The sequence below is a fragment of the Phlebotomus argentipes genome, unplaced genomic scaffold (assembly GCF_947086385.1).
Source record: "Phlebotomus argentipes unplaced genomic scaffold, Phlebotomus argentipes genome assembly contig_2, whole genome shotgun sequence".
In the NCBI taxonomy this organism is placed as follows: Eukaryota; Metazoa; Arthropoda; class Insecta; order Diptera; family Psychodidae; genus Phlebotomus; species Phlebotomus argentipes.
In genome coordinates, this window is record NW_026776162.1 from 735,013 (window position 1) to 759,818 (window position 24,806).

General features: G+C 41.9%; 2 protein-coding genes across 3 annotated transcripts in view; both read right to left on the reverse strand.

Annotated features, from left to right (window-relative positions):
- LOC132264099 (FERM, ARHGEF and pleckstrin domain-containing protein 2) overlaps window positions 1-21,014 on the reverse strand; it is a 33,713-nt gene extending 12,699 nt beyond the window's left edge. The window contains exons 1-11 of one of the 2 annotated variants that reach the window (XM_059764185.1): window positions 20,899-21,014; window positions 16,927-17,449; window positions 6,614-6,721; window positions 6,067-6,289; window positions 5,773-5,896; window positions 5,426-5,669; window positions 5,203-5,363; window positions 5,045-5,119; window positions 3,452-3,564; window positions 3,001-3,116; window positions 2,735-2,924 (exon numbers count right to left, since the gene is read on the reverse strand). In XM_059764185.1, coding sequence (XP_059620168.1) covers window positions 2,735-2,924; window positions 3,001-3,116; window positions 3,452-3,564; window positions 5,045-5,119; window positions 5,203-5,363; window positions 5,426-5,669; window positions 5,773-5,896; window positions 6,067-6,289; window positions 6,614-6,721; window positions 16,927-17,118 — 1,546 coding nt within the window. In that variant the 5' untranslated portion in view covers window positions 17,119-17,449; window positions 20,899-21,014. Of the gene's footprint in view, window positions 1-2,734; window positions 2,925-3,000; window positions 3,117-3,451; window positions 3,565-5,044; window positions 5,120-5,202; window positions 5,364-5,425; window positions 5,670-5,772; window positions 5,897-6,066; window positions 6,293-6,613; window positions 6,722-16,926; window positions 17,450-20,898 lie in introns of both variants that reach the window. The other variant, XM_059764175.1, reaches the window with a different exon arrangement.
- Window positions 21,015-21,125: 111 nt separating this feature from the next.
- Window positions 21,126-24,542, reverse strand: LOC132264821 (replication factor C subunit 1). The gene is made up of 3 exons (XM_059765149.1): window positions 24,388-24,542; window positions 22,162-24,312; window positions 21,126-22,100 (listed from the first exon to the last, which is right to left on the reverse strand). Exons 1-3 carry the CDS (start codon window positions 24,394-24,396, stop codon window positions 21,180-21,182), a joined length of 3,081 nt encoding a protein of 1,026 aa, XP_059621132.1. The 5' UTR covers window positions 24,397-24,542; the 3' UTR covers window positions 21,126-21,179.
- Between the last annotated feature and the right edge of the window lie 264 nt (window positions 24,543-24,806).

Below are 24,806 nucleotides of genomic sequence, written 5' to 3' on the forward strand. Positions count from 1 at the left end.
TTCTGCAGACTGATTGAGTGAACATGAGATGTTTTGTGTGTCTTATTGCTCGGGAATGTAGAATAATTGCTTTGTGAATTGTAGTAATTGCCAGATTTCATCTCAGACAGAAGACTATCGTGACTCTTCACTTTTATCTTGCTATAACCACCGCGATCGCTGTCCACATCCTCACTTCCGTCAACAGAGGATCTCTCCAAACTCGGCAAAGACATTTTAGCATCGTAATAGTCACTCTTCGACTCCTGACTCGAATTCCTCTCATATTGATTGGCCAATTTCTTCCCCAGATTCTTAATCTTCTTCCCAGTCGTTGTGGGCATTTCGTAGTTCTTCAGCAAACCATCGCCAAAGGATTCCTTGCTCTCCTGACTCGATGCTCGGGAATTATAGTCTGATCGATCAGAGTGTTTGCTCTTCAGCGTTTCTCTGGACTTCTTGCTGTCCGTGTGATAAACACTGTCCTTTGATTTCTTACTGGAATCACTGCTCTTTGATATCTTCGATTCATAGTAGTCACTGCGAGACTCCTGACTCGATGTTCTCGATCCTATTTGATGCTTTATCTTGTTATAGAAACTCCCATCGGACTTCACGCAGAGCTTCTCTCGTGGCAAATCCCGCGGATCTTCGTTGAGGAACAAATCGTCCATTATATCAGCCACACTTCGACTCTTTATCTCACCATTACGATACTTGAGGAATGCAGACTCGCTCACACTCTCGTCGTCAGTTGGAATGTAGTTGCCAGAATCGAGAGAACACGATCGAGAGTGAGGCTCTGAATGGTCATTCTTAATTCGCGCATAGAGTTCATCATCGGACTTCTCGAGGAGTTCATAGCTATCGTGAGAAACATCATCATGAGATCCAAAGTCAAACTGATGTTGATAGTATTGTCCACGTCGATTGGCGTGATCGACGGTGTTGTAAGTGCTTCCAGGATAACTCGAAGAGTATACCTTCGACTCCAGGATCGGAAACTCCCCATTGACATCCACTGAGTGGTTCTTGTTCACATACAGCGATCTATTGGCATCATCATAGCGTGTTATCGGCGAATCGATACGATCTGAAGACAAGAACTCCCTATCAAATGCGTTGATATAGGAGAAATCGAGGGCTTTGCGTTTCGCCTCACCAGACTCCTCGAAGTTGCAGTCGTAGAGCTCCTTGCAGGATGCACTCTTCAGCCAAGAGTCCTTTCCTGTATCCCCACCATCGAATGTCTTGTATTGCAGCGTTGAGTAGAGATTGGCACTGGAGAGTTCGTACTCCAAGCGCTCAGAGGAGTTCTTCTTGCCCAAAATTGAACCCTCAAAGTCCGAATCTGCCGACTTTGGTGCCAAATACAGATCGTAGTTCGTTCCAATGTTACCCAATGAGTGCCTGGCACTAAAATCGTAGTTCTGAACTGTCTCAATGGCGCCCTTCTCACCATCCACAGGAGTCTTCTTTCGCCCCTCGTGCGTGTAATACTCACCACTGTCGTTGGTGTATCGATTAGCATAGAAGTCCACCTGACCATTGGTCAGGCGACTCACATTGGCATACCCTCGGGACGTGTCACCGAGGAATTCATCGGATTTGCGCCTCTTCTCCGCCGCAGCAGCATCAGCCGCCGCAGCTTCGGCCGCATTTATTCTATTAATCGTCTTCGTCTTGCGGTTGACAGTGGCGTACAGATCATCCGCCCGATTAACCGATGCCGTCGTCGCCGCGACACCCCCTTTAAATTGACTTATAGCACTACCCTTGTTGGGAGCCTGCCCCCCAAACCTCCTCCCATATAGATCATTAATGTCTGTGTAAATAACATTGTCAGTGTCATCAGTGGCGGTGCTGCAGGACTTAGACATCGAATACGTATTGCTATAATGGGCTGGGATGGCATAGGCTGGGACCGTTGAACGCTGCGTGCGTGTGTCCGAAAGGACAACACTCTCCTGGCTGATAGACGAGACCATCTCCTCCCCCATAGAACTGCTGGCTTCCTCCGAGATGTATTTGCTGCTGCGACGCTGACATTTGGGCGACGCAAGGGCATAGTGATGGCTCAAGCCTGCACAGCGCGCCACACATCCAAACCCATTTCATTGTGTTTTCGTTTTGTTTATCAACCATGTGCGCGCACACCAAAGAAAATTATTATCAATCATCTGACTTTCATATTTCTTCACCCCTCGGTGAAGAAGGAACAACGAAAAACAGGATATTCGACCAAAAAATATGACTACAAATTAGCGTGAATAAAGAAAATAAGAGTCAACACATAAGAAAAGAATACTTCTCTTGACGAGAACAATTGCCCAAGAGCAAGAAGTATAATCACAAAGAAAAAATCCATGGCGGAATGGAAGACAATAAATTCCACCCTCACCATTCGCCTCTCCAGGCGCTTTTTCTTCCTCTCTCACTCCCCAAATAAAGAATTACTTAACTTAAAAACCACGGTTTTTCCCGATAAGTGGTGGAAAATGATTAACGAAGATAACAACTGAGCCTGGAGTGTTCCTGAGTGTCTTACTAATCACGGAATTACACATCTGTGCTTAAACAATGAATAATAAGCATTATAAAGTTGAAATACTATCGGTTAGCTTATCTCTGACACATCTAGTAGCCTCTAATGAGCTAAAGGATCTTAATTTAAGACACTCAGGATCACCCTAAAGCCCTGCAACTGAAGGCAATAACGAGAAGGGCGAAGACGTGAGGGATTTGAGTGGCTCACCTGAACTGTGACCGTCTTGATGTGCACGAGCCCGATCGGCTGCGTGGATATTGTTGTTGTAGTGGTGGTGCGGTGAAGTCCAAGTGCCCCCCGGAGATACAGAGCGACTCGAGTCCAGGTGGTCCTGAACTTGTGGAGATTCCGCCGCAAAAGTCTTCATCTGATAGGTCTCCACCTGGGCTGCTGTGACCTGAAAGTGCCACAATGTGGGAGGAGAAAAGGTGTTCAATGAGCAATTTCATCGTTCAAATATAGAGTATACGTACTTGAGATCGCGTGTGGTCGATAGGACTGTCTTGTCGGCGAGCCAAGGAATCCACTCCCTTCCTCATCTGAGAAGGCGTCGTCAAGGCGCTGCTCTGATTGCGAAAATCCCATTCCGCTGTTGGCACAAACGAGACAAGAACAATGGCAATCAGCAAAATGCACATCAGTCAAAATCCCACCCTTTCTTCTCTCCACCTTCTGTCGTCATTTTTCTTACACTCTACCGAAAACAAAAACCATATTTACATCAATTATTGTTTGAAAAGAAGAGTAAAAAGAACTGAAGAAAAATGAACTCTTTGGCAATATAATATTTACATAGTGATTTGGTCACTGATATCCAAAATGAAAGTGTGTGGAGGGGATGAAAAGAAAACTGAGGGCATGTGAGACATTTTTAAGGGTAAATTAGGAGACACCAAATAAATAAAATCAATGAAAAATACCAACCAGTCTCTATGGGTAGCAAGGGATGAGCTGAAATGCTGGAATTCACATTGCAAGAAGTGTGCGATTGACTTCTATTACCAGAGTTGAGAGTACCCTGACGAAAGGACTGAGACCTGCGAGACAAGAAAAGACAAGAGGATGTCACCCTAATCTTGTGACCACTTCTTTTTGCACCATCTCTCGTCATTCCTCTATGTTTGTTTTTAAGCTGTGCTCATAAATTCTCTAACATATTGGCTAATTTTCCAGTGATATACAATTCTCTGCGTTCTACTTTTTTCCTTGTTGTTTTCCCCACCACAGCTCAGAATCGTGCCTCTTATCGGTCATGCTACTCTAAATTCCTCTGGCTTTTCCACAGCCACAGAGATTGACGAATTTGCATCCAATTTTTTCGCAATTCCTCCACCCATCAATACTGGCTTAGCTCGGATTATTGATAAGAGAAATGAATGCATGTGGAAATGCTTAATTAAATGTACAAGTAATGATGGTAATGAAAAAGTCACAACAAAAGTTATCTAATTTACATGAAATAAAAAATGTTTAAGAGAAGTTTAATGACCCAAATAACACGCTAGATGTATATAAAAACTTTTCTCGCTATCTCTCTCTCTTGCTCTATGTTTTGCAAAAAAGCATATATAGTTCATGTTCTTTACTGTATTAATAATGTAGTTACAATTAATAAATATTCATATTGCAAAATCGTCACTTTGTTGCGCGTGGAAATATGAATATTTATGCGGCATAGAAAGGAGGGAGAATGGCTAAAAACTATTCTGTTGGAGATAAAAAAAAAGCTTCATAGACTAAATGAAAGATAAAAAATTGCCATAAATTTTCTTCATCGCTTTCTTTGGTTATAACAGACCATAAAAGTTTCTCTGGATGCGAATGAAAACACTACGGAATTGTATTTTATGTATCTTTCTCTCCTATTTATGACTTTTTGCCTTGCAAAATGTATTTACATTAATAGAATTGGAGTTCAACTCGGGAAATTAACCCCTAATCCTCTTCTCTTTTCTACCAGCTCTCTCTCCTCAATCTCAGTCAAGACAGTCCAAATAAGAGGTACAAAAAATATAAGCCAGATAAACAATAATAACTCAACAGATTAGAAGAGACAAAATGAAAAAAAAACTCAATTTTACACTAAATAACTATTTTTAAACATTATAACAAAACTCACAACTAATGATTTCATGGAATATCAATCGTGAAAGGTGTTATAATACTTTGGGAAGTCAACTTTCTCAAACTTACTGTCTCATTACTTGTTCTTAAGCTTTCTCACTAACAAAAGAACAGCCATTGGTTTCTTTCTATATAGCAAACACGTCTTACGGGTTGATTGACAAGATCGTTCACTTTAGAGGGTCACGAGGTTAAGAATCAAACCATAACTTTCAAAACATTAGGGAAGCCAATATTGTAAGGAATAGAGAGAAAAAACTGAAACCCATTGATTAAACTAACCAAAAGGCGAACAAAATATCATAACTGTAAAAAATGTACAGAACAAAAGTCAAGAATAAACGAAGAACAAAAAAGAAACATGATGATGAATGCTAAGAATCTCTCATTTACCTCTGAAACGTTTGCCGCTTGACATAATTGTCTCGAACAAATTCAATAACTTGCTTCTGGGTTTTTCCACTGTATCTAAAATTGCGAAGAAAGAGAAACAGCCACACATTAAAATTCAACTTCGTTTTTGCACATGATGATGATAAAAATAAGACTACCGAAATGAACTGCCACGCGAGAGAACTCTGGCTTTCCGCCTTGGTAGACTTTGCACCATTGAGCAACGAAAAAATCCGTGATTCTCCACACATTTCTTCCAGAAGTTCTTGCACTCGTTTCGCCCCTCGAAGAAGAACTCCACGGTATCCTTGTAGTAGCCCTATAAATAGAAAGTCACTGTGCATAACTCGCAAGCATCATTGCCAATGTGGTACAACTCACATAACCCTCCGGATGCAATTTGACTAAGAAACGTTTCCGCTTGAATGATATTTTCCTAATTTTCGCCCATGAGAACGTATTGATTCGCGTGATGCCTTGGAAAACGGCAATGCCCATGTGAGCCACGGATAAATTTAGTGGAACACCCTCAATGTCTTTCGCCTGGTGCATCTTCATGCCATACAGCTCGCATCGCCTCGCTGTTTCCAGCAAATTGAGATCCGCCTCAGCCGGTGATTGTCCGCTAAAAATAGAAAATTGTGGTGTATTTTTGCAAATATCATTACATCTTCCCGCCAAATGTTGCCACCGCACAGCCATAACATCATCGTTTTACTGGTACTTACAAGTGCTTCTTGTGATTCTCCATGATTTTCCTCTGCATTGACCCATCCTGATGTGGTACAAATCGATAGGAAGACAAGTAGGTGTGATCCGGGTAGTCCTCCACGACATAATCCCCACAGGAAGCTGCAGGAGAGATAAATTAATGCCACTTAGTGCGACTCTCTATGAAAAACTCCTCCTGCTCTCCTAAAAGCATCCATAAATTTTTCCACATCACATCCACTGCATTTCTCTTCTGACACATATAAAAAAGTGCCACCACACATGACAATCAATATCAATAAATTGTGCACCTTGAACAATGTAGCTGGCCATCAGAGCTGCCGTATTGTCGTTGCACTGCAATATCCCAGTGGCCAAGTCCCGTTTGACTTGCAAACAGAACAGAAATCTGGTGTATTCCTCCTCCAGCTGTGCAGGATCTGGCGTGTAGAATTTCACACAGAATCGCAGCACCGGATCAATCAGGGATAATCCCACTTGACGATTCAGTGGCTTCTCCAAATCCAACCAATACTGCTTTGTATTCGCGAGTGGGAGGAAAAAGTTCAAGAGGGAAATTAAAAAGCGATGAGGAGTGAATAAAGCTATAAATATTCCCCACTCAAATTGAAATCCTTTTATATATATACAGACAGTAGTCAGAGATATTAAATCACATTCAGTCACTTTAAATATTGCCACAACTCTTAAAGAGTGCGGAGAAATGTTTCCAATATAATTTTGAATTTCAATTCTTTCCTTTTTTTGAATTGCAAAATCAAATACTAGAGTTATTTAGTTGCAAGCTATAGTATTAAATTCTACTTTAATCACTCATCAACTCCCAAAGATACATACTTTCGTGTGGGATCCAGGCTCCTGATACTCCAGACCGAAGTAGTCCGCCTCCAGTAGATTGAGTTGTCGGCATACCTGCTCGAAAAGCACTTTTCCCAAAGCTTTAGCCTGTGGCGAGATAAAAGAAAAACGGGAGCAGCATTAGCAAAAAGAGCACACTCACAGGCCATATCACACTATCGCCGATTCGCGGTCAATCACACCGAGTGGATGATTTAATTAAATTCTCAGCCGCCAGCATTAATGCTGGTGCAATTGCAATTTTACTGGAAAAGGCAACTAGCATATATAGGAGGTGAAAGATGAGGAATCATCCACATCAGGTGCTACTCTTTGTTTGTTCAGTGTCGACTAAAGTTGTCTCTTGTCATAAATTTATACAATAAATCTCCTATTCTATCCACATAACACTGCTACTCTTTGCCACATCCCATCAAATACGGAAAGTTGCTCCCAGAGACGTAAAGTGTTTGAATTTCACCCTGCAACAATTGTGAATTTTCTCTTCACATCCACCATTGATTTTACTCTATACTGAAAGAGGTGAGTTTCAGAATTTATCCCACATATTAAATTCAGGCCAAATTCTTCCCATTCAATTTGCTGATATTGGAAAATAAAGCGAAACACACTCAAGATGTGCAGAAGAGAAAAAAGCGGCAAAACTGGCAGTCAAATAAACGCAATGGAATTCATAAAATGTTTATTGCATACATTGGAAATTCTGTATATAAAATGAATGTCACGAGCAATTCAATACTCGTTCTCTTTATATCGATTTTCATGTGGAATCTCCTCAAATTGAACCTCGCATGTCGCGTACAAGTCTAATTAAAAGAAATTCTTAATGTTAAAAAAAAGAAACAAGTCACAAGTGCCACTAATTCATTTTGAATTAGATTTCATATTACACGATACCAAAAGTGGTCAAAGAGGTGAAGTGCTTCACATATTTTTGGTGTTTATCAACAAAGTTTTGTGTATTCATTGATATACACACGCTCTCTTTATCTTCTCTGCAGTGCTGAACTACAAATAATCTTATCACTGAAGTATTCAATTTCTTCCTATTTCGCTTAACATTTCAAATTTATGTGCATTCTTCAGGATAAACTCCAAAATATCATATTCCAAATATGATTCAGAGAGAAAGCAGTGAATTTCGAATTGAAAATCGTATTTTGACTCGCTAAAAACGCTCAATTCTCTCTCTCTCACTCTCTGTCGTTCTCTCAAATTTACATTCCGACATCACTCTCAAGAAGATGAATCGCATTTTAAGCACCAAATTTATCAAGGGGCACAAAGAAAATATTTTCACAACCAGAATGAAATCATTTCAAGCAGTGCATCGGCAGTAAAAATCTGTCTCACTGTCTCTCTTTGATCTCACTTCACTTAAGTCAATCCTCCTTTTCACGCCCTTTTCCTCGCGCCATAAGTAAAAGAAGTGTGAATCAAGTAAAATAACTTCATTGATATTTCATTCACTTTCCTCCAATTTTTCTCACACACTCCATAAATCGACACGCTAAATGGAATGTTTAACAAGGCAACAAAATGTTTACACATTTTGTATTCTTTTTATCGGGTTCTCAACCACAAGAAATGATCGTAAATTAAAAAGCGATTTATTAGATATTTCCGTGGGGAGTTTTCCTCTCTTCACTCCTCGCATATTCATTGGCATTTACGACAATGCGATGAATGAGCATCAGAGTGAAATGGAAATATTGTAATACCATTGCGGCTAGCTATAGAGGATCTGTCACATCGACTGCCGGCAAGACTAATGGGAATTTTATTGATTGATGCCTCGTGCATTCTAAAATTCAAATTCTCTGTTTACACAAGGAGTATTTTCTTAAGATAATTTAGCCAGAAGCTAAATAAATGCCTAAAATTACCAAATTGTCCTAACTTCGATGAAATAACAAGAATTTCCACCAAAAATTTTTGCCTAACATCAAATGAATATCTTTTCTCTCATGTTTGCAAAATCAATATTTCCCCTTAAGGCACTCCACAATAAACACAAGTATCAACATTCAATATAGAAAATCTCACATAGCAATTAAATACTGAGAATAAAACGTTGAAAAGAGAGATAGAAACTTTAATGGAAGATATTCAACAATTGAGCAAAAATTCTCCCCATTGCAAATTGTCTCACAATCTCTCTGGCACATTGTTCTCACCAGCATCACCACAGAAGCATGACTAGAGGCAATTTTCCATGCATTTTCTCTGTCAAGTCTCTTCACAAAATCCCAGAAGGGGTTTTAGTTGAAATTTCGAGAGCATCTCTTCCGTGACGATTAACAATTTGTGAACATTCACAGCTTTTCTCTGGGTTGGAAATAAATTTCAACTAAATTGACCTCCCGCATTTGCGTTCAATTTATATAGGCAAAGCGAGAAAATTATAGTACTCTCGACACCAATTAAGCGATTTCATTGTGATAAGGATTTATATAAAAATTACACTTAATAACCCATCGCTTAAATTGATGATGGCAGATTTTATCGCATTCATAAAGAGAAAAAATACTGTCCCGCAATTTTTGGAGAAATATTGAGATATTTCGAATACTTACATTTCCACCCAAAGTCAAAAGAAGGTTCTAAATGAATTTTCACTCTAAGCTAGAAACGACCAACATTCCAATCCGTACGTGGACATTTTCTTGCCATATGTTTGAAAATTAACCCACCAAATATGGAAACTTGAACCGTTGACAATTTTTTTTCCTCCGCTCTTCTATGCAACATTCCCATCTTTCTCTCTCTCTCTGTCTAAAAGATCACTCAACTCCTCTCAATTAAACTTCTTGTCTTCATGAAAACACAAACTCGGTTGCGAACCAAAAATTGTCAGAATCACACCATGAAATCCAATTGAGGCTCATCTAAATTAATTTAATTATGGAAAGTCGCTGAAAAATTGTCTGATTGACTATTTTTGGAAATTCTTTGTTAATTGAAACATACAATTAACAGAGAAATAATACAACATGAAAAAGCACTCAAGTGGAATTTGCAGCAAGTAATGTCATCCGAGAAAATACAACCATTTCAGCAATTTTGCGAGAAAACATTTCTTTCTCTCTTTTCCATTCAATAAATCTCAATGGTGAAATGTAGGAAAATCATCTATTTTATTGCTCTTCTCTCTATACTTTCAATGCCAGAGCAAACATTTCGTGGAAAAGGATGAATTTCAAACAGATCACATTCGTTCTCGTCATTTTCGGCTTCAATCTCGTCTACTTTTCCGATGGAAAGGTTAGTATTGTATACAGAGTTTAATGAGAAAGACAGCGAAAGTCCATAAAACGAGCGAGATTACTTTTTTAGAAGTCCATCTACGACCTTCGCATGGACAGCATTAATTGCACCGACAGCGGACTTTTCGGGAACATCAATTGTGCCGTTAATGAAGTGAGTCCGTCAGTGTCACACATTCAACTCAACTTCTCGGCCATCAGAGAATTCAACCCTCTGGTCAGGATTGCCTTCTTCTATCGCTACACCACTTATCGCAGCTTCCTTCTCGATGTCACTGAGGACTTCTGCGCCTTCATACGCGAGGGAAAACCCGCCAGAACCATCAACTTCTTCTGGCCATCCCTTAAGGATGCCTCAAACTTCGGCCAAGGATGCCCCTTCCAAAAGGTAGGCACACACACTCAAGCAGCTCTTCCCGCAAAACCCCCGAAAAATGCACACTTTCCACCTTTCAGGACCACAGATACTACATCAAGGATTACGCCATGGACATGTCATCCTTCCCCCCAATATTGCCAAGTGGAGATTATCGCATTGACATCGGCCTCACGGATCGGGCTGCCAATGAAACTATAGCTCTTGTGCAAATCCTCGCCCACATCCGAAGGAAGTCCATTGCTGAACTCATCTGGAACTGAAGTTGACCATGTCGCCATGTCCCATGACTTCTGTACAATCCAATAAAAGAGATACCAGTTTTTATTTGCAAAGAAAATATTCAAATATTTGCCCAAGGACTATTTGCTCAAGATTTGATGCTCAACATCGCACGCTTTGCAGAGCGAATAAAAATTCACCAAATATCGACCATTTGAGCATTGGCAATACTTCAATTAAGTCATCTCCAGCATTCAAACAAATGGCCAATTTCAAAGGTTCAGAATGTGGTGTAAAAGTATTTCATTTGCTTCTGAAATAATTAATTAAATTTCTATCTCTGCTTAAATGGATTTTCACGGTGTAATTCAGAAGAAAATTTAGCAAAAACCATTGCGCAAATTCTTTAAATGAAAAGAATAAACATATTTGTTTATAATTCAGACAACAGAGACGTCTTTAACGATTTTCTCCATTACGAGCAACTGAAAAGCGATTAAGTAGCCACAAAAAATCATCAGATAATAATAAACCATTTAATATTCATGGCAGGAAGAAGAGTTTTATTAGTTTGGCAGTTAAACTATTCATTTCAATCATGACTCTCAAGCAGGTCACATTTTATCTCTTGCTCGCTGTGCCCTTTCTGCACTACACAACGCAATCTGTGAGTTTTTAGTCAATAAGAAACACATTTAATTGATTTTTCTCAAGTTTACATCTTCGTGTTTATACATTTGCAGGGAATGTACGATATGGTCGTGAAGAGACTCGACTGCATTGAATTGGCGAAGGACTATGGAACGTTCAATTGCTCTGTGAACCTGAAGAATCGCACCACAACTCTCATCCAAATTGCCTACATTCCAGTTCGCGAGATTTATCCCTTGGTCCGAATTACACTTTATTATCGATTCACCGTATATCGGAAATTCCTCATTGACGTGACTGAGGACTTTTGCGCATTCATAAAAGGCTCAAAACAAGGTCCAGTGATGAATCTCATTTGGTCCAGCCTTAAATATAATAGCAATTTCAACACTGGATGTCCCTTTGTCGAGGTAATATTAGCCGCACAATTAACCCAACAGAGTAAAAGTTCCGAGTATATCTTTCAGGGAAACAAATATTACGTAAAAGATTACATCTTTGATTCTTCAAAATTACCCCCAGCATTACCAGCAGGCGACTATCGCATTGACATAACTGTTCTCAATGAAATTGATAATAACCTTCCAATAATATTGGCACAGATTTTCGTCTCTGTTCGAAGGAAACTCGAAGCAGACATTTCATGGGATTAGGAAAACAACACAGCACAGTGTGAGTTTTGGTTCCACGGTTCAGTGACACAAATGATTTAAGATTCCAATTCAGAGCTTTTACAACTAATTTCTGTATGAGGAATTGGATGAAATTGAACCAATTTAAAACAATTTCACAGACAGCACATCATCCCAAATTGCCCACCCAAAATGCTGAGCCAAATTTTATCAGATTCATTGGTGAATGGAATAAAAGTTTTCCGTACTCTGCATCTCTTTGCACCCATTGAAATTTTCCACTATAACCATGACTTTCAAGCGTATAAGTTTCATCTTAATTTTCTGCCTCTTCCTCGGCACATTCGCCGCTCCGGTGAGTTAAAAGAACCACAAATTTTCGCTAAAGTCCCCAAACAATTCTCTCTCCCTCTGCCTTGCGATTTCATTAAACTTTCAGACAATGTACGACTTAATTGTGAAGCGACTTAATTGCATTGATTTGGAAAAGGACTATGGCGATGTGTCTTGCGCGGTGAATTTGAAAAATCGCACAACGAGCTTCCTTCACGTCAATGCAACTTTTCATCACGAATTGGTCGATCCCATCATCAAAGTCACTTTCTACTACCGCTTCACACAGTACAGAAAGTTCCTTATTGACGTGGCCGAGGACTTTTGTGGATTTACTAAGAATGGAAAACCCGCGCCAGTTATTAATCTCATCTGGAAGACACTCAACGAGGCTTCCAACTTTGCCGAGGGCTGTCCTTTTACCAAGGTAACTCACCCACATGTTTTTTTTTCCTGCCAAAAGCAGACTACAAATCTTGATCTTTCTGCCCTGCCAGGGAAAAACATGGTATGTTAAGGATTACATCTTTGACTCTTCACAATTTCCACCTGCTTTGCCCACTGGAGATTATCGCATTGATGTGATTATACACAATAGCTTGGACAAAAAGGACATTCTCAACGTTCAAATATTCACCGTTATCAAGAGAAAACCCATGGCGGACATTCAATGGAATTAGACAAAACACATTATGCTATATTCTTCACTGCATATTTACAGAGTTTTATGTGTGCACTAAATAAACTATGCGGTGTGTGGCCCTTGAAATCGCTCCGAATTGTGCTTCAATTGAGTGTCAGACGCGAAACTATTTATACACTATTCAAATGCAAATATCATTGTAATCCATCTTAATGAGGTGCTGATGACTCTCAACTATTGTAGTGAATTTCTAAAAATCACTCATTTGTCCCTTGTATTTACCACAATTGGCACGATAATGTATTTATAATCGATTACCCTGACTATTTAGTCGAACAATAGAGTCCATCTTGCATGAAATACTTAGAATTTGGCTAATAAATGTTCTGCCACTAAAAGTGTCAAGAGGAACATTCATAAATCTCACCGTCTCTTATGAATATTCAAAGCAAATTGGGCAAAATCTTGATAACATCACACACGCTACACTTTAACCTGTGTGTGTAGTTTTGTCTTAAACTCCTCTCATTAGCATGAGTTTTATCATCACCAAAAACTTTGCCTAACACTGTGAAGTCTTTCAACAAATCCCTTATTCAATTTCACAAGAGATTTCCCCCCATCTTAAGGACAGAGAATTGAAGTAAAAGGAAATAATTTCTCATCTCAAACTTCACATGAGTGTGAATACAAGAAAGTTTTCACGACACAATTGTTCCCTCCTGAATCAATTACAAACAGAAGTTTTGTGTGTTTTCCCCCATTTTCTGCAAGCATTCTTCAAATCAGTGCATAATTGGAAAACAGAAAGGAATTTACTAAATGAATTTAAATGCAAATTCTTCGCATGAATCCACAGTCTTTACATCTCCTCTGTGTTTACCGTGAAAACTAACATCTTTCCTTAATGATCGCTGAGAGTAATTGATGAGTATATCAAATTTCATAGTCTTCATAGTGGTTGCATTGTTGAATGAAATTCTCTCCGACAAATAGATACTTTCTTGTATAGCTTCCCCCCAACAAAGAGCCGCACATAAAACGAGTAATGAGGTATCCACTGACTGAGCCATAAATCCAAAGACTATAAAGCATTATCTGCCCATTAGTTTTCCCCACTATCGACATTACATCTTAATGACCAGATATTATAAAGGATTTATCCAGTAGATTTGCCAAAAATTCCTCCACTTTTCCACCATGTCTCTCAGCAGTTACACATTTGGCCTGATTCTTCTCCTATCGATTGGCTCTTCATCCGGAGCAGTGGTGAGAATTGTGCAAATTTGCTTTACTAGTGTAATCACTGAAACTGACCTACAATTTCAGGGCTACGATGTTGTCGTGAAGAAGTTCCTCTGCATGAATCTCATAGAAAATTATGCCAACTTAACATGTTCAGTCAATCTCATAAATCGCACAACAACCCTCATCCAATTCGACTACATTCCCAACCACGATATCATTAATCCCACAATTAAAATAAGTATCAACTACAAATTCACCACAACCTGGAGGCGTTTTCTCATCGACGTCACGGAGGACTTTTGTGGGTATATTCTCGAGGGAAAACCCGCCCTTGTTATCGATATCATATGGAAGAAATTCAAACATTACTCAAATTATGGCGAAGGATGTCCATTCAAGAAGGTAAATGAAACCCTCCATTTGTGTTGTCATCTCATAATCTCAAGAGACACATTCTTGACCACACAGGGGACAAATTACTACATCCATGACTACGTATTTGACCCAGAAAAATTTCCAACCGCCCTGCCAGCTGGGAATTACAGAATTGACATTATCATCCACAATGCGGCGAACAATTTGGACGTGGCCAAGGCAGAAATGTACACAGTCATGACAAGAAAGACATTCGCCGAAATTATCTGGGATTGATTGCAAACACTCCAATCAAACGAATGCTATGAATAATATCAATAAATATGTATTTTCTCAAGAGAGACATCAACAATTTTCTCATTGACGTCACGACGAAATCGTGCAAATTTATATGGAAAAAGTTAGAAAACTTTCAGAGAAACTTGTTAAACATGTTTTTCCCTCGTATAATTTTCATGTAAAAACTTCAATCCACTGACAAACTTCATCTCCACGTCATAACGACAAGAGACACCTTCCTTTTCATCCCACACACAATGAAATAAGAGCACTTCTCTCAGCAAATATATAAACCGATTTGTAGCAATTGAATTGCAAGAAATATTTCTCAACTAAATTAACTATAATTGAAACTAATACACTCTGTGCATTCATCTTCCTTCTCAACCTCCTTCTCTTCACATCTCACCAGACGAATAAACAAAATTGAAATGCTCATCACATTTTCACGCCTTCAAAGACAACAAACAATTTCTCTTCTTTGTCCAAAGTTGCACTCTGACAAGTCCCTCATAGAGTGTGCATCCGAAATTGGCTTACAAACCACCAAATTACGAGTGAATCATTTGATTTATTTGCAATCAAGACACCAATATTTGAGTTTCACTATTCAAATTTTATGTTACACAAACAATTGTTAGTGAGCAGCAATTATTCCGAGTTGAATCCAATTACAAGACACACTCTGGCTAAATACACACAATCCATAGAGTCATATCATCATCACTACAGCTGATAAAGGAAAGGAAACTCACAATTTACTGTCACTTCTCGTTGCGAGAGAGGCAATTTCGCGTTAATTTTCCCACCCACTCAATAATATCGATTTCCCTCTCAGGCACATTGAGAAATTGTCAAAATACACACCACTATTTTCACTTCGCGCCGCTGGCATTTATGCTTGAAGAATAATTGATGAATCCCCATAAACGTCCCATAAAAACCGTGGACGTGAATTTTTTATCAGTCAATTGACTCAATAAATGCCATAACATTGTTTTCACGCTCAAGGATATGTTTACATTGTTTCACACTTCTCAATGTTGACTAATAAATTAAAAGGATCGATAAGTGCGTCATATTCATAAATTACATCACCATTCATCATTAATGGCAGTTCATTGCACTTTCACTATCAATTGGGAAGTGCTGAGAAACTTTTTAACACCTCTCTGTCGCCGTGCAGTGTAATCAAGAGCTGACTTACTTATATGAAGAGTGTCCCTTTGAAGGTATCAATCAAAATTTGCAGTAATCATTTTCCATCTAATAAATGAGAAAACTTTCGGGCAAGGGTTAACATTTCACAAACAATCATCCTTCATCATCATTTTGGAACTCAGAGAAAACCGTGTTGAGGAAGATCAACAAGAACACAGTGAAATATTAAATAGTGTTGAACACATTTCAAACTGGACACCAGAAGATGTCCCCTGAAAATCTATCAAATATTGACTCAAGCAATTCTTAACAGCAACTCTTTCGTCAATAAACATCAACCCAAAATGACCAGACAGTCAAGTTCTCACTCACTTTGACGCCACTTCAATTATTATTTCCCTGTAACTCTGACTATTTGTCACCGCGCTAATTAAAACCCCCTCAAATCTCAACTCAGAACGAAGGAAAGAACTTCTTTTGTGCAAGGGTGAAATATTCCTCTTGTTCTCAACTCTTTTTAATGCATTTCAGCACATTTCACAAGTGCTTGAATTGAGAACTTTTACATTTCTCCACTGCTGACTTCTCTGCTCATCATCTTCAACCATCCACTTCAGTCGCATTGCACTCTGTCTCGTGGTTTCTCTCACATCTCGTGATTTAATACCGCACACACACCGCTCGAAAACGGGTTTGCAACCCACACATTCTGGTCTCTATTGAGAGTAAAGTCTCCTCTCCAAAATGTACGTCTGCATCTCTCAAAATTCAATATAACAAAACACCACAGCGAGAGGTGAATTTCTCAAAACTCAAATAATAATCACATTATAACGTCACATTTCCCTTGGAAACCCACGCTTAGTAATTAGATTGAATGACGAACAGAGTTGAGAGAAGTCAAGTGATAGAGAAACGTTAAATTGATCAGGTATTTTACCTAGTATTCATTGCTTATCTGCTCACTCATTTCTGGTTACGTCGTAAAGTAAATTGTGCAAAAGTCTCTCTAAACTGTAAAGCCACTGCGTAATCTTGAGTGATATATTGCAATTAAAAAAAGCCTGCACTTTGCTGTCGATCTTGGAGTATTTTCACCAACTCACCTGGACTTGAAACATGGTGACAGAATCATCGAGCATTTGCACGCGGATGGCGAGCTTCTTCCCGCCGCGATGATGCGTGATGGTCGGCGGCGTTCCATCGACACCCGATGGAGTGCTGAGTGAGTGGGTCATCCGTCCGCCGGGAACGCCCGAGCGTCCTGCCTTGTTGGGTCCCATGGAATCTAGTGACATCTTCACTTCACTCTCTCTCTCTCGCTCTCTTCCTTCTGCTATTTCTTCACGACGACACGCGGGGAAATTGGACTTTCACGTCAATTTTTGGCACATCAAAGTTCACATACACACTCTGTGTCCCAGAATGGAGCACTAGCAGATGGAGAATTCAATCAGGGCCACATCAGACAACGCTCTTGCTCTCTCTCTCGCAAGCTCCACTCTGGCAGACTGCTGCTCTTTGACGAAACTACGAGCGAAGCGGCAATGAGACCAAATAAAAAAAAGTGAAGAAGAAGCCGACTAAGTGCAATTGAAGCAGAGTCGTGGGTCAAAAGAACTGTGTCATCTGAAAAGAAAGACAGACAGAGAAATGGAATTAATGCTACATTATTGTGATCTATTCAATATAATTCAATTGAACATCTTCAACACACACACACACACGCAAACGCGCACATTTCTTCAATCATAGCCACATGAATAATCACATCAATTACGCTTCCTCAATCCTTATCAGCAGAGCGAATACACAGTGACCGAGAAAAAGTCCCATCAACGACATTTCCTCAACCCCCGAATGAAGAGACACAGCGAAGGCACCATTTTCACGATGCCATCATCGCTCGATTATGAGACAGGAAGAGTGGAGGAAAAAGAGGCATAAAAAACATTTTCTCACTCTTTTTCCAAATCAAATACAACGTCAACAAATGTGTTTATAAATTCAGTGACTTTTTCTCTCCCCCACATTTCTTGCGCGTCTTTTGATTTTTCAGCGCATCTCCCCGCGCGTCAGGGAACCAGCTAAGCGAATCCGTCTGACATCTCAGAGTCACACACGCCGCAGCAAATAAACCACTGAAACACCCAATTGATTTGTCCCGTGAATTCATCACCAATATTAATTAAGTCCCCATTGAAAACCGCAACATCACGATTATAATTGAGCAATGCTTTCAGTGGCCCAATTTTCAGATTTCACTCACAATTTTCACCCACATAAATCCGCCCTCAAACATTTTATTGCCTTCTCCTTCTGCCTCTCCTCGCGCTCCTTTATATTCTAATTAGAAGTTGGATTTTGACATGTCGAGACTCGCTCCATCTTGCATTATTTAACACAATCTCAAGCAATCAGACGACGAGCGAGCGCTTGTAATATTAAACGAGAGATATATAGGACCATATGGCGGAGCTTTCAATTAATATCCCAACCCAATAAATTAGGAACAATTCACCACCGTCGCATTTCTCATTTGCATTCCTATCCCGTATCGCGCCGCTTCCTTATCGATCACCACAAGCTCCAGTGCCTCTCGAGAGTGCACTTTTGATCTCCAACAACGCCTCTACCATTCAATCTCCCACTGAAGCCCATTCAGCACTTAATTGCAGACAGATTGACTGCTGATTTTTGCTGACACTGCACAAAACGCCACCAGCAATTGATTGCTGACAACACACAATCCGACACTTCTTGCCACACTTCTCAGAAAAACTCCTTATCTCCGCAGAGAGGTGCAATTACATCCCCTTATCACTGTTCCATTTCAATAAAGCAAAAAAAGACTCAACCTGACCCCATCTTGTGAACTCATTAGCACGCATTCCAGAGGACAAATTCTGCTCCAATTCACGCCTCACGGAAAAATAATACACAATGACCCAGGGATACCTTTTGGTCTCCCCTTGCGAAAGGCATCCAAATCACGCAAAGGCTTCTGCATGATTTCCCTTCTCCCATTCTTTTCTGTCTCCCTCTCTCTCTCTCTCTGTTTTTTTCTCCTCCTCGCGCTTCGCTTTTTATCATCGCTGCCGGTGTTTCTTCGGGTACACATTTTTCAATCTCATCTGCCACCCATTCTACAGCATCACGGGCGCAATTCCACCACCCGATGCCACAGGAAACAGCATGAAAGAGGCAAAAGCGAAAGGGTTCATCAACTTTGATTCAACAAAAAGGTCACATTTCAAGAGATTCTCGATCAAACCTATTTATAGAAGAACCAGAAAACACATAAATCGATTCAGGAGTGAATCCTCAATGTAAGAATTCACGCATAATTGACAATTTGAGATTAACCACAGAAATCGGAACGAGTATGAGCCATTGAAGAGGACGATTATTTCGTTCATATTCGCTTCAATATTCTAGCTTTTGTGCATCTCCAACTGTGGAATGCAATGAAGGGTTGAATGAGTGGTGAATTGAGCTGATGAACCCCCTGGAAAGTTGCCCAAAGGGTGTGCATTGGAGCAATGACGTTGGAAGGAGTAAATTCATTTCTGGAGGCGCCAAAAATAGACTCCAGCAGGAGTTGGGGGAACTGAACGGGAGTTTCATATGCGCGCCCCTGCCAAAGGGAGCGCAAGATGAACCTGCACCTAGAGCATCTGCTCCAGACTATTTTTTCTCCCCATCAATTTATTTACACTACGAGCCGCACATTTTCAAGATATCTTCCAGTCTTCAACTCCCAACCATCACTTTGTTTATTAACTTGCGCTTCCTTCACACTTTTATCATCAAATTCACTCCTCTCGCATGCGAAGGAACGCTTTTTTGGGATTGTCTCACAAATCTCTGTGTGGACTCTCCGGCCCTCACTTTTCGTGTGTTTGCTTGAGCACGAGTGTGTGCGTGAACTCTTGATGTCTTTTTATCAATTTCGCGTCACTTTTTCTCCATGCCCGCCTTTTCCCAACATTCGCCACGTCTTTTGCAACATTGTGGTATGAGATAAGACGATGTGAATACCGAGGAACTTTTTCTTGCCATAGACTTGCAAACTCTGTGCCACATTTGTACGAAAAATATACAACAATTCCGGGTATTTCTTTCTCTGATTCTCGTTGGGCTTTTCGGGAGGGATTCTCAAGTACCTGACCAAAGTGGGGAGATTGATCAAACTCTACAAATTGCACCGCTCAGCTGCGCCTCCGTGACTGGCCAAAGTGCAACTGATGGAATATGCAAATTGAGACGCGGAGTCGCTGGTCTTCCACACGCGTCTCCTGGAGAGCATTCTCGGCGAGAGCGCGACGACGCAAACGCACTTGCATACATTCTCCAGCCTCTGCGCCCCTCGCGCGCCTCCTGGCCAGGTCGATGATTAATTACTTATTCAGCCAGGACTGTGTTCTCTGCGCTTCTGCCTTGTCTCTCTCTCTGCCCATTAGCTGTTTACCTGCTCCTCGTGGAGCGTCGCGGGCGCTTCTGGCCACATGGGAGTGTCGCACAAATTAATAATTAATACCGCGGAGCCACACACGGGCCCTCTGCACCATTTTCTCCGTCTCCGCTCTGTGGGTGGATGCCGAGAGTGTCTTCGAGAGCGATCCGGAGCGGTTGACAGAGTCCAAAGACACAAAACTCGTTGAACCTGAAAGCGACCCACTTTTTTCCTCACCGTGTGCGCCTCATCATCTGGCCTTTGTTCCGCACAATACACACTCGCGTCCGCTCTGGGGCGCCCCTTTCGGGAGCCAAACAATGCGCGCCCACCGCGGAAAAACGCCCGGAAAATCAATGAAACTACCAAGAATGCACTGCCCAAACTGGACCACACAGTCAGCGAAAATGCTCGCCCTTCCCATTCGAGTTTAGGGAACTTCGTGACCCATTTCTGGAGCCCACCCCCCGAGCGCCAGGGGAAAATCTGCGAGAAAAGCCCCCACCTCCGGACAGCCAGAAAAATTCGATGTCGCAGCCAATGGGCCTCGCTGTTTTTGCCTTTTTCACCACTTTCCTGCACACGCACACGCCGTCCCGCACGTGAATTCGTGAGTACTCACATTCTTGTCGCTCCTCCAAGTGTTTTTGCCACTTTTTGCACAGTTTTTCCACGGAAATTCGGGAAAATTTGCACCACGCCCGCTGTCAGGAATCAAAACTACACGAGTTGCCTGATGCCACTGGAGTTGCCAGACTCTCCAGCGCAGACACGCACCGCGGATCCTATAAGATGAATCAAATCCGCAGAACAGGGCCGAAAATGACGAACACATCTCCAACTTTTGCATTCAACACGTGGAATTTATTCTCAAAAGCATTATGTATAATTTGTGATGTGATTTCACTTCTTCTTCGATCTCCCTCCTTTCGATGTCGAGGGCGCCTTCTTGCCTTTAGATGTGGATTCTGCGGGTTCTTTCTTCGCAGGCGCCTTCTTCTTGGCCTTTATCAGGACATCATTGTCAATCTTATCGTCCTCTTCTTCCTCCTCAGACTGTTGTGCCACTTCCTCGCCATCCTCATTCAGCAATCCGTCTTCAGCATCGCCAGCGCCGGCCTTTTTCTTCTTTGTCGCCGCATTGGCGGAATAAACGAAGGGACAAACTTCCTTGTTGTACATTCTCGTCAAGGCAGCCTTCACCTTCCCATCGATTCCATCCAGCGGGCTCTTCTTTCCTGGGAACACCGATAACTCCACCAAACCCTCAATGTCCTCCCTCAGCAGGCGATACTCCTTCATCACATTCACAGCTTCCGGCACTCCTTCGGCACCCTTCTGCTTCAGCGGCGCAGAAATCGCCGCCAGGATATTTGGAGCATAATCCAGACACACGGATTCACGCGATCCGGAGGCAGTAATTCTGATGTGGTCATTGATCTCCTGCGCCAGGCGGAATTTCTTGTTCCTCTTTGAGTTCTTTCCCAGCCATCCGGGAAATTCGATCTGGCCAGTGAAGAAGCCCTGCATAAAATACCCCGGAAGAACTGAACTGAAGATCGCTTGCGTGGGTAGCAAAGACCACGCCATATTCGACCGAATCCGTCGATCAACCAAATCACCCATGCTCAGGCAATCTGCAGCTTCCGCTACCTTCAATATAGCTGCCCTCTTGTCGCCTCTGGGCGACACTGAGAGATAGTTTTCCTGAACAAAGAGCGGCCCCAGACTGTAGTCATGGAAGAAGAGATCACTCCTGTCCTGAATGGACATCTTCCTCTGCTCCTCGGCCGAGAAGACTTTCCGCACGACGTCCCAAGGACCCTAAAATAGCCAGAAATCACTTGAATCTCAGGAAAACAAAACCCAGAAAATCTCTTCTCACCAGCTTGAGATCCTTCTTGGAGTTTTGGCCACCAGTTTGCGTGCCTTGGTCATCCTTCTTGGCATTCAGCATCGACAGAATGTTGAGTGTCTGTCGAACATCGTGATTTGTGGACGCGATGATCTCATCCAGCACTCCTGGAGCCAATTTCAGCTTCTCCTTGAAGCACACCGACATCATAGCTCCCTTGATCTGCTCCGCCCTTGGCCTCTGGAAGCGCAGGTCGTAGCAATAGTTCACCAGAGAGCGCATTTTCTGGGCATTCCGATCGTTACACATGCAAACAATGGGCACAGAACTGTCCTTGATGAGCGCTATCAACTCCTGGATGCCACCTCGATCCTCGTTTCCCGCCATTCCGTCCACCTCGTCCATGAGCAGGACGTGCTTCTTGGACACAGCCACCTTGGCGTTGTGGCAGAAGCCGAAGAGGGACTTGTTGGATAGCAACTCGGAAACCTGCTCCTTCAGCAGGCGCTTGGATCTCGTGTCGGACGCATTAAATTCCACCACGTCGAAGCCCAGCTCGCGGCAAACAAGAGAAGCTGTGGTGGTTTTGCCAACTCCCGGCGGTCCAGACAGCAGGGCAGCTTTAAAGAACGCCCCGTCGTCAGACTTCGCCCAGGGACTTGGGCGCTGGAGCTTCTTCTTCCCGTCGTGGTTTGAGTACCACTTTGAGAGCCAATTGGTCAGCTTCACCATGTTACTGGCGGCTCCTTGCTGCCCTATGATGTGCTTGGAACTCACTGGAGCGTACTTGTCCACCCACGGAAGCTTTCCACCAACGTCTCCAGTCACATTGAGCTCGCTCTTCTTTGCTGGAAACGCTTCTTCTGCCAGTCTTCCCTTCTTTCCGCCAACATCAGGAGATTTATCGGCCTTTCTCTTCACACATCCTGCACCAAGTCCTGCACCTACTTGTATCTTCCCAACACTCTTTTGCCTGATCAAGTCAAACAACCCATCTTCGCTCAGCTTCTTCGTGCCAAACTCCTCTATCTTTTTGAGCTTTGCTGGTCCAGCCTCCTCTCCGAGGACCACGTAATCAGTCTTCTTCGACACCGACGCCATCACTCGCCCGCCGAGATCCTTAATCAACTGTGTGGCCTCTTCGCGCTGCAACGACTCCAGAATGCCAGTGATTATGAAGCTCAGTCCGGCTAAGCAATCGGGAGCGCCTTCTGGCACTTCCTTGCTACCCGGATCGATGCAGGACGAGCGATTCTTGAATTTCTGGTACAAAATCCCCGCCAGTTTCTTCTTGTCTTCAGGAGGAACTTCTTTAGACTCCTTGGTCTCCTCTTTACGTGCTTTGTCAGCAGGTTTTGGACTCTTTTCAACAGGTTTTCTAATCTTTTCAGCAGATTTTGGAGGCTTTTCTACCGGCTTTGTTGTCTTTTCAGCAGATTTTGAAGGCTTTTCAACCGCTTTTGAGATCTTTTCCACAGAGTTTGAAGACTTTTCAGCCGATTTTGGTTCCTTCTTCACTTTCTCCGAGGATTTCTCCTTTTCATTCTCGAGATTCTTCTTCGGGGTCTTCTTGGGCGTCTTATGCTTCCCATTGACTTCATCCAAGGCCTTTACAGTCCTTAAGAATTCCTCATCTGAATGAAAATCACTTTCAGTTGGTTCTTTCTTGGGTGTTTTCTTCTCTTTGTCCTTATCTGATTTCCGCGGAGTTTTGGTTTTCTTGGGCTTCTCATCACCATCCACGAAGTTCTTAGCAAAATCATCAAACTCGTCATCAGATGGGAAAGCCACCGCCGCAGATTTCTTTGGAGTTTTCTGCTTTTTTAAAACCATTTCCACAGGTTTGTCATTAAAGATCTCACCCAGAGATTTCACCACTTTTTTCGGCACTTCGGGTTCCTTCTTCAGCTTCTTCAGATCGGGCTTGCTGCTCTTCTTCACCTCCTTCTCATCGTCAGAGTCAAAAACCCTCCGCCGCTTGGAATGTCCTTTAGAACTTTCATGCTTCTTCACTCGCGGAGCGTCCGGAGTTGGAGGAATTTCATCATCGCTTGACACCACAAAAGTCTTCTTCTTCGCACTACTCGTGGAAGATTTCGATGGCTTGGACTGTGCATCTTTGCTAGACGTCTTCACACTGCTTGACGACTTGGAACTCGCTGAGAAATATGATCTTATATCCTGTGAAAAGAAGCCAAAGGCGAAGGTCACGAGAAAAACTTAGGTTAGTTCAAAAACTGCGAAAGTTCGTCTTACCCTGGGCATTTTCACGCAAATTTTCAATCCAGAGATCACAGGCAACCTTATCTATACACATACACTATAAAACTTAATAAAAATATCCAGCAAAAGAGTGGCGCAATTGTGAGGAAAACCAAAACAATCCGTGAACTCACAAAATCGCCATCAAAGTGGTGAGAAGCAGCGCCACACTGCGGGATCCTAGGCAAGCACACACCAGACCCTAAAGAGGTGAATTTCAGAACTCCCCTTTTGTTTGAAATGCAACGAACAACTTTAGTCTGCCTGAGTTCGTGATTTAGGTAATGAACAATCTAAAAAGCGGCCTAATTAATTTGTGTGCGAGACTCTCTTTGAAACAAAACTCTTTCCCCATGCCATACTCATTATTTCCCTCCCAATTCAGTGGAGCCTCGGCGCAATTCTCCTCCGTT